The following is a 9,917-nucleotide window of genomic DNA, read 5'->3' on the forward strand; positions in this document are numbered from 1 at the left end:
AATGAAACATTTATGTACATGATGGAACTGAGAAGTATTCAAGATCTATAGTGTAACATTTTATTTAATCAAGACATACCCATACCGCAATATTTCAAGTTATATTTAACATAAGTACAAGTAAATTTATTGTTAAATAACAGACAAAATTTCACTTGCACAAAAAATAGAAAATAACTGCTGTTCTCTATTTTTATTGAATTATTTAAATTAAAATAATAATTTTAAAAACAAAAACTTAGCCCAAATGGTTCATTTTTCATAGTTCTGTAAAAAAATTGAGCTTCTTTCAACATATAGGACCTGCAATATGACAAACTTCACTTGAAAACTTGACAATTGAGAGTTTTTTATATTTATCAAAGTAACACCTTAGAAACAAAATGAAAAAATTTGGAATTTATGGACTATTTAAATCAGTACTATTTTGACTCATCCTGTTAATTTAATTTGTTCCCGGGATAAACAAAAGGGTTCGACATCCTTTTTTTGTCCAAAATTTATCTATATTGATCTAAATTCGTTGTTTTACATTAATTTTTTAAATTGAAAATTGAACTATCCCTGGTTTGGTTTATAACTTACCTTTTTTAGTTAAAAATTTAGTTATTTGGTTCTCAAATTTCTGTATTTTATTAAAACTTTGTATTTTCTAACATTAATCTACTTGGTGACTGATTCAACTTTTTATTCGAAAATTAATTTCTTTAATTTCAAAGTATTCTTCTCGTTGAGAATTTATGTTAGTAACTGAAAATTGAAGAATTCTATGTTTTGTCGAGAATTTATCTTCTTTGATGAAAATATAATTTTCCTTAACGTCAAAATATTCGACGTTATTTTCTTTGCATCAATCTCAAATTTAAGACTGTGGCTTTGCAAATCTAATTTCAGACATTTTAAACTTAATCAAAAAACATAACATTTCATTTGCTTGAGTATCGAAAAAATTCAAAAACTGAATCCGGTATATGTTGAGAATATTTATTCATCATTTAAAAAATAATATGCTCGATAATATTGAGATCAGATGTTTTACAACTAATACTTCTGTTTTCCGGCCATTAACTTAAACATCCTTTTATTTTTAAAAGAAAATTAGAAATAAAGGTCTAAATCCTACTATATAGCCTAGAATGTTTTAAATTATAAAACGTAATTTATATACAACATATAACGTTAAATCAGTTTTTACTATCCAATTTTATACTAATTAGACATCTCATAACTCTTGTTTTGAAATTAAAAATATCTTTTAAGTATACTATTATATAAATTCAGGGCAAAAATTTAACTGCCTTACAGGCACGTTTGTTTAAATTATAAAACTGATTCAAGGTCAATGAGAGGCGTAATCTGCTGGTATCGGTAGACAGCTTATAATTATTTTTTGTGTGTGATAATTAAGTAAATAATTGTTTTTTCTTAATTTCCGGACAGTGGTAATGGTATTTTTTACGATTAAAACAAAAAGTACATGTCTTCTTAAAAAATAAGCAATAAAAACTTTGTTGACCTTTTTTGTGGTAAACATTCTTTGTCTTCATTTTTTCTTATCTGATATAATTTCGGCGCAGAGCGGAATTTATGATTTTGTATAACATTTTTTAACCATTTTTAACAATTTTTAGCAATGGTCATTGTTAGCAGATTGCCAAATAAAATAAAATTCTCGTCGTAAGGCAAATCCAACTTCACTGGCGTTAGGATTTACGAGAAAAATTCTCATTTCAGGACAAATCCACCCCGACTTGTCTTCAAAACCCATCGCCAAGCTTAGTTGCAAGCTCGATACTTATGTTTGGGACTACTAAATCTCGGTTCTGGCCACCAGCGAGACATATCCGTCTGGAAACCAATTCAAGACAAGCAAGGTCGAACTCAAGATGAACTATTTTTATTTGGGAATATAAGTTATACAAAATATAGAATCTAGGATAGATTGAAATACAATCGAGTAAAATTAACTTTCAAACAACAATGTTTTTATTCAGGAATCTTACAGAATTTCTACTTTGAAATTCATCCTGGAGCAGATAATTTGTAATATCTAGCTCGTAATTTGTCTAAGTTTTTTAAACAAGCCAAGAAGGACGAGGACCTACGAAATGCTCAAACCCTCCCACATAACGATCGTTATTTTCATCTGGCATTCGTACCACAACAAGTATGGGACTAGTAATTTCTGCATGAGGTACATTGTTATGATATAGGTTTGCTACATAAATATTGACATCTTTGTGCGATATAAAAATGCGATGTTGCAGCAGAATTTCATCATCATTACTATGATCAGATACCCATGGTTCAACAATTGCTACTAAATTCTCCTTATTAGGCATCCTCACAAAAACACGCTCTGGTGCGTCATTTCCTCGATTGTCATCTCGAACCCAAATTGGAATCTTTCGGTCATGGATAGTCAGAACTCCATGATAAATATGCCCATTATCCTTTTGTATATAAACTCTCGTTAGGACATCTCCTGACAAAGACTGAGGTAAACCTAAATGGCGTGGATGTGTTGGTGCCACTGTTCCTATTGTACCTAATTTTTGGAATTTTTTTATATTTAGTTCGATTAAGCACTTGTTAAAAAAATATTTTTTGTTTTTCTCGCCTCGTAGAATACGAAAACAAAGTGGAGTTCAAAGCTTAACTTTCTAAGTACGTGTCAAAAAACAAACATTTTTGCATAATATGAACATCGATAATGGCGGCTTCCGTGGGTTTCGAAGCTCACCAAAAATGAAGGTATGTAGGTTAGTGGGTAATAAACTACTTCACAAAAATAGGTTTTTTCAAGTCTCACTACTGTACAAACCCCTATAGTTTCAAAATCTCTTATTTTAGAACCTATTGTTCGTAACAAGAGTTTTGGAAACTGTAGCGTTTGTAAAGAAGTTTCGGATCCACTTTCCCGCATTTCGCTATTTCCGGAACGCTTCGCCGACTACAAAAACCGCTAGTTTCGTATTTATTTTTGTAAAAAATAGTTAATGGAACACGGGGCTGAAACCTTACGTACGACAATGCATGGCCCCTTGCCACGTAATGTACTAATTTTCAATATAAAAAAAAATTGTTCGCTCAGTCCTTCCAACAGAATTAATTTCATGAATGGTAATCTAATGAAACATATGTTGACTGAAAATTAAAAAAAAGATTCAATGTCAAGTGTTACTCTGATACTGATATTTTTATTTGGTGGTTTCTTTTAATTTTTTATTATTATTATGATTATATTGCACCATACTTACTTATGAGATGAACACAATATAAGCAGATGAGGAGTAGGAGGATGATCTTCATTCTTCCTAAATAAATGTAACGTTTACAAATTAAAATAATGAATAATGCTTTAGTGATATTTATAGATAAGAAAAATTAGACATAAACTCGAACAAATCAAGACGCATCAGATGCAAGATGTCAGGTGTCAGGTGCTTTATAGGTGAAATTTCTCGCAGTTTTTTAGTGAGATTATTTTTAAAAAAATGAAACGTTGTTAATTTGATTTTTATATCATAAAAGAAGACGTATAATGTGTTTGCAGAAATAATATTTTTCTTAACTTTATTTAAAGAATTAAGAGGGGTTATTGTGAAACTTGTGGAGAAACTTCGTCGTGTTTACAATTCTAGAATCTGGCCTTCTTATTGTTTGAAAAGAGTCAAAAGCTTTAAATCATCCCGCTCTTCTATTCTCAATTAATTTTTTTTGCGTTTTATATATTTTTTTCAACATAAAAATTAATAACAAAAATTTTTTGGACACAATATTAGAGATATTACTATACTATAACATTCTACACATTACGCGCGCGCTAATTATTCTTTTCTTAAAGAAAAAACCTTGTTCATTTTTTAAAATTTTCTTTTAAATTGTACTGACAATTGTATGATTAAAAAGCGTTGTCTATGATTCATTAAAGTGTCTTTATTAAAGCGTGAAAATGTCAATGAATTCCAGATGAACTACACATTTTTTGGTAATTGATGGAACTTATTTAAAATAAGCCGATTGCACTGCTCCAGGAAAAAAAATTTCTTCACCTTCAGCTAAACCAAAATACCTATACATTTTTGAGATCGCTGAATCCGAATCTGTGGTCATTTGGACCGCATCAGGTCAGGATAAAGGTCAATTGAAAGTCAAAGCGAAGGAAACCTTTCGATCGGAGAAAACTTCAACTCTCAGACGTTTTTAGGGCTGCTCAATCTGAATCCGAGGTCAGTTTGACCCTATCAGCTGAAGATCAAAGTCAAGTGAAGGTCAACATGAAGAAAACCATTCAGTCGGTGAAAACGCCGACTTTCATACATTTTTGAGGCAAAGTGAAACAAAAACTATTCAATCGGCGTAAATCAGTACCATAATATGGGTTTGTGGTAGCTGAATCTGAATGTGGAGTCATTTTCACTCCCATCAGGTCGATATGATGGTCATCCCCAGATCACAAGCGATAAAATCATGAAATCTGAATTGGGGGTAGATCTAACCCCTGATTCTGATTCAGCGAACCAAAAGAAGGTCTAAAATAGAGGTTTTCACAAATTCCATGATTTTCTTAGTATGAACTTGGGATGACCTTCATACGGGCTTGTTAGGGTGAAAGTTATCTCGCATTCCCTTTTAGTGACACCAAAAAAGTCTTAATATTAGTGGTTTACGCTGATTAATTTGTTTTTCTCATGTTCATCTTCACTTGATCATTATGCTGACCTTATGGGGTCAATCTGACCCCAAATTGTATTTCAGCAAGTCCAAAAACGTCTGAGAGTATAAGAATCTCCGATTTAATAGTTTTCTTAATTTTAACCATGAACTTTACCCTACGTTGATGAGATCAAACTCACCCTGGATTCTGATTCAGTGACCCAAAGAACCGTCTAAGAGTAGATGTCTTCACTGTGGCAGGAAATTAACTAAGACATAAGGAAACTCAATTATTCAAGTACGCTAATACCTGCAGAAGTCAAGATGAGAGTATTCATTTTGAGTTCCTTTATAAACTTAAAAGTACAGCTTTGCCGAAATCTCGAGCACGAGGCAAGCCGAAAGGGAGCCACTTTTTCGTCAGACATACAAACGTGTGAAAGGAAAATTTTAATACATCTTGACGGTAAATCGTTCTTTGAACATTGTGAAACTATTGCCGACAAAGGTTAAAATATCAGAATTATATTAAGGCAAATGCAAATAACCAAATTATCCATGAATTTCAATAACTTTATATCTCTGGAATTTGCTTGTAGCTTATCTGAACTATTGTTGGGCCTTCCCAATAAACCTTTCCTGCGCACATATTTTCCTGCTCTATTACCCAAATTTTATTGACTTTTCCCTGCTAGTACGGAATTCTATTAGCTGGTGCTCAACAATTTATAATACTTTAATTAATGTTTTCTTGATTAAAATGTCAAGCCCTAGCAGCTACGACGCAAGTCACGCCAAGTGAAGGAATCAATTTTGGACGTTAAAAAATGACAATAACCACTTGTCGAACCTAACCCAAAAATTGTATTCTGTATTATCACCAACCCAATTATGTCTCCATTTTGACTTTTAATTGATCGTGATCCCGACATGATAGGGTTAACCTGACTCCAGATTCAGATTCAACCACCTCAAAAACGTATGGTTGTGTTGGCTTAGCCCGCGCTGCGCACACATTTTTTTTTGTTGGGTTGTAATTTTTTTCTAATTTGAAAAATGTGTCGCAGCAGAAACACCACAATTACGTTACTAAACCAGATTCAACTGTATTCCTCGGTGAACTATTCATCAAAGCAGAATTGAATACTATTAAAATTGGTTTTCTCATAGATTAAATTTACAATATTTTCGGGACATATTCGTCATATAAATGTATTAAATTAATTAATTTTTTTTCATAATTTCATTTTTAAAGTTTAACAAAAAGAAAAATGTAACATTTACTATGCGGATGATGAAACTAAGAAGAATTCAAGATCTATCATGTAACATTTTATTTATTTAAGACAGACGCATACAGCAATATTTCAATTTATATTTAACATAAGAAAAAAGGTCGTCCTATATGCGCCTCCACTAACGCGAATTAAAGAATGGAATATGCTATATTTTTTTATAACATTATGCTAAAAGAAACTTCTTTCTGCTTTTTAAACTTCCGAGAAAAGGGTCGCGGCGTTAGCACGACGCTACTCTGCGCTGCCACCTATGAAGACTCACTGTATATGACTCAGAGGTCGTTTTTTTAGGAACGCAGTATATGTCACCAGAAAACAAAAAGAGAAAAATCTCCCCTAATCGTTCATCTCATTATAATAATTTTCAGTGAGTCTTCATAGGTGGCAGCGCTGAGTGGCCGCCGTGCTAGCGCCGCCACCCATTTCTCGGAAGTTTAAAAAGGAAAAAAAATTTTCTTTTAGCTTAATGTTAGCTGTGGCCTGTTCTAGGTCTCCTAAGTACATTCTATGTAAAGGACGAAGAGACGGTTCCGCATTTGATCACATCCCTGGGTCGAAAAGTAATCCAAGGAAACTTGGACCACTGTCAGCTAGCACAAGATATTATGTACCAGATGGCGTGGAAGAAGTAAAACGACGAAATGGAAAAAAATCTGCGCTGCTGTCGACAGAGATGTTCATGGTCGCGGTTATCAGATTTTTACTAGTAGAATCTATCGGAAATCGCCTGAAGATCCAAAGGAACCGCAAAACGATGAAGGCGATAGTAGACGAGCTTTTTCCTAACCACGCGGAAAGAACCAACTTTGACAACAGCAACATTTTCGAAGTACCCGCGTTTTCAGTCGTAGAACTGAATGAGGCAGCTCAAAGTATGTCAAGCGGAAAAGCTCCTCGCCCTGACTGAATACCCGCAGAGGTTGTCAAAATAATTGCTAGGGACTGTCCTTATCTGTTGCTGAACATGTATAATTCATGCATTCGGTTAGGGTTGTTTAGCAGCAGATGAAAAATTCAGAGACTTGTCCTACCTGACGAAAAAAGAGTCCCCCTATTACTCTAGCATCTTACAGGCCTCTGTGCATGCTAGATGTCGTAGGGAAGGTCTATGAAAAAATTCTTTGAACCAGACTAAGAGCAGCGATTGAGCAAGCAGGTACCCTGGCCGACAACCAACACGGCTTCCGCTAGGGCAAACCAACCATGAGTGCGATCGCTGAAATACAACAGGAGGTATCAAGAGCATGGAGCGGAAACCACAGGTCGAGAAAGCTGGTAGTTTTGATCACATTTAATGTTAAAAATGCTTTTAATACAACCAGATGGACCCACGTGACAGATTTTCTGCAAAACAATCTTCAAGTACCGATTTATTTGTTGCGAGTTATCTCTGACTACTTGAGCGACAGAAAACTACAGTCCGAAACAACGGACGGGACAAAGCGTGTGAACGTAACAGCAGGAGTTGCACAGGTATCTGTGCTGGGACCGGACCTGTGGAATGTCGTCTATAACTACGTTTTAAAATTAAAGTTGCCGGACGACTGCAAACTTATCGGCTTTATGAACGACTTCGCGGCTACAATCTTAGCGAGGAACGAGGAAGAAGCCAGGATAAAAACAGCTCTGGTCTTATTGAAGGTGGAAAACTGGTTAAACTGACTATGGTTTGAAATTAGCTGCCCAAAACACAGAAACGGTGGTTCTTACCAAACAGAGAACCTTTCCATAGCCCTTCGAAGCGCATATTGTTGACCATAAAATCGAGGCTGCGAGGTCTCTGAAACACTTTGGTGTCAAGGTGGACCAAAAGCTAACATTTTGGCCACAAATCTGTAAGGCGGCAGACAAAGCTGACACCTTCGTGGTCATGCTTGCTAAACTGATGCCTAATGTTGCAGGACCCAGTAACAGCAAGAGAAATATCCTAATGTCAGTCGCTCACTCTATAATGCTATATGGAGCAGAGGTGTGGGCGGAAGCAGTGTGGGTCAAAAAGTACAGGGCGAAATTAGCTTCAATAAAAAGGAAAGGTGCTATAGGAGTTGGATGTGTTTATCGCACAGTTTCTGAAGCGGCGATTTTGGTCCTAGCTGTTACACTCCCCATAGACTTTTTGGCTACTGAGAGGAAAAGGGTTTTTGAGGCTAGGGAAAATAGGGAAGAGAGGGAAACACTACAGATAGAAAGAATACGTACCCTATTCATTTGGGGAGACAAGTGGACGAACGAAGAAAAGGTTACGTGGACTGCCAGGTTCATTTAAGACCCTTCACAGTGGATGAGCAGAAAACATGGGGAGGTATCTTTCCATCTAACACAGCTGCTGTGTGGACATAGGCATTTTAGTGCCTACTCACACAAAATAAGAAGAAAGACGAGCCCAAAGTGTGAAGAGCTAGAAGGATAGCCCTAGATAAAGAAATAGGTGAGCATGTAACACCTGCGACTATCGGGAGAGCGATTCTGCAAAGCAAAGAAAACTGGGAAGCAGTGTCTCGATATGCGGAAAAGGTGCTGAGACAAAAAAAAAGAAGGAGGAAGTAACGTGAAACTGGCAGTGAAGTGAATCTGGCAGTCTAAATATTCAGAATACATATTGTTTGAGGAGAGTTCTTTTAGAATAGAAATTTTATTCACCCGAACTGTTTTTTCAAAGTTTTGTAGTTTGATGATGTAAACCCGTTAGTCGATGTATTAAACTTTATTTTCCCCTAGGAAGTTGTTTCCAAAACTAAAGTAGAAGGCACCTTGGCCATTTTTCCAAAGTGTCGTGCTTGTAAGAAGTGAACCTGATAATCCAGGTGTTAAGAACACATCTTCTTCGAGGGAGGTGCGTTCAGATCTGAAAGTTTATTGACCTTGACCGTTCAGCCCAGGTCTTGTCCGTCTGAAAAGTAAACCTGGTAGTCTAGGTTTTTAGAATAAATCTTTTTCTGTGAAGGTGCATCAAAAACTGAAGTAGAAGGCACCTTGGCTACTTTTTCAAGGTATCGTGCTTCTAAGAAGTAAACCTGATAGTCCAAGTATTCAGAAGACAGCTTCTTTAAGGAAGGTGCGTCCGATCTAAAAGTTTATTGATAATGCCCGTTTAGCCAAGGTCTTGCCCTTCTGAAAAGTAAACCTGGAAGTCTCGGTTTTTAAAATACATCTTATTCTGTACACGTGCATTTAAAAATGAAGTAGACAGCTCTCTGGTTTTTAAAGATCTCGTCGTTCAACGCAGTATATCTGGTAGTCCCGGTATTTAAAATACATTTTCTTCAAGATGGGTGCACTTAGAACTAAAGTAGGAGGCACCCTGATCATTTTTCCGAGGTCTTGCCCTTCTACAAAGTAAACCTGATAGTCTAGGTATTCAGAATACATCTTTTTTTAGGAGAGTGCTTTTATAACTGAAAGTTTATTCATCGTAACTGTTTTTTCAAAGTTTTGTAGTTTTAGGAAGTAAACCCGTTAGTCGACGTATTAAAATTTATCTTCTCCTAGCAATTTGTTACCAGAACTATAGTAGAAGGCACCTTGGCCATTTTTTAAGGTCTCGCGCTTCTCATAAGTGTACCTGATAGTCCAGTTATTCAGAACACATCTTCTTCGAGGGACTTGCGTTCAGATCTGAAAGCTTATTGATCTTGATCGTTTAGTCAAGGTCTTGTCCTTCCGGAAAGAAAACCTGGTAGTATAGGTTTTTAGAATACATCTTCTTGTGTAAAGATGCATTGAAAACTGAAGTAGAAGGCTCCCTGGTTTTTTAATATCTCGCCGTTTAACGTAGTCAATCTAGTAGTCCAGGTATTCAGAATACATATTTTTCAAGGAGAGTGCATTTAGAACTAAAGTAGGCAGCACCTTGATCATTATTTACAGTCTGTCAAGTTAAAGCGTGGGTGGCTTTACTCGCAGTCGATAAGGTGTATCGACATGATTTTGGTGTCAAAATATTAAGAAGAGCTCCCTCTT

At 35.6% G+C, this 9,917-nt stretch overlaps 1 protein-coding gene across 1 annotated transcript; it reads left to right on the forward strand.

Moving 5' to 3' along the window:
* The first annotated feature begins 7,827 nt into the window (after positions 1-7,827).
* On the forward strand, positions 7,828-8,223 carry LOC117180860. Its single transcript, XM_033373409.1, has one exon. It carries the CDS (start codon positions 7,828-7,830, stop codon positions 8,221-8,223), a length of 396 nt encoding a protein of 131 aa, XP_033229300.1.
* Positions 8,224-9,917: the final 1,694 nt, after the last annotated feature.

The sequence above is a fragment of the Belonocnema kinseyi genome, chromosome 1, assembly GCF_010883055.1.
Source record: "Belonocnema kinseyi isolate 2016_QV_RU_SX_M_011 chromosome 1, B_treatae_v1, whole genome shotgun sequence".
Taxonomy (NCBI): domain Eukaryota; kingdom Metazoa; phylum Arthropoda; class Insecta; order Hymenoptera; family Cynipidae; genus Belonocnema; species Belonocnema kinseyi.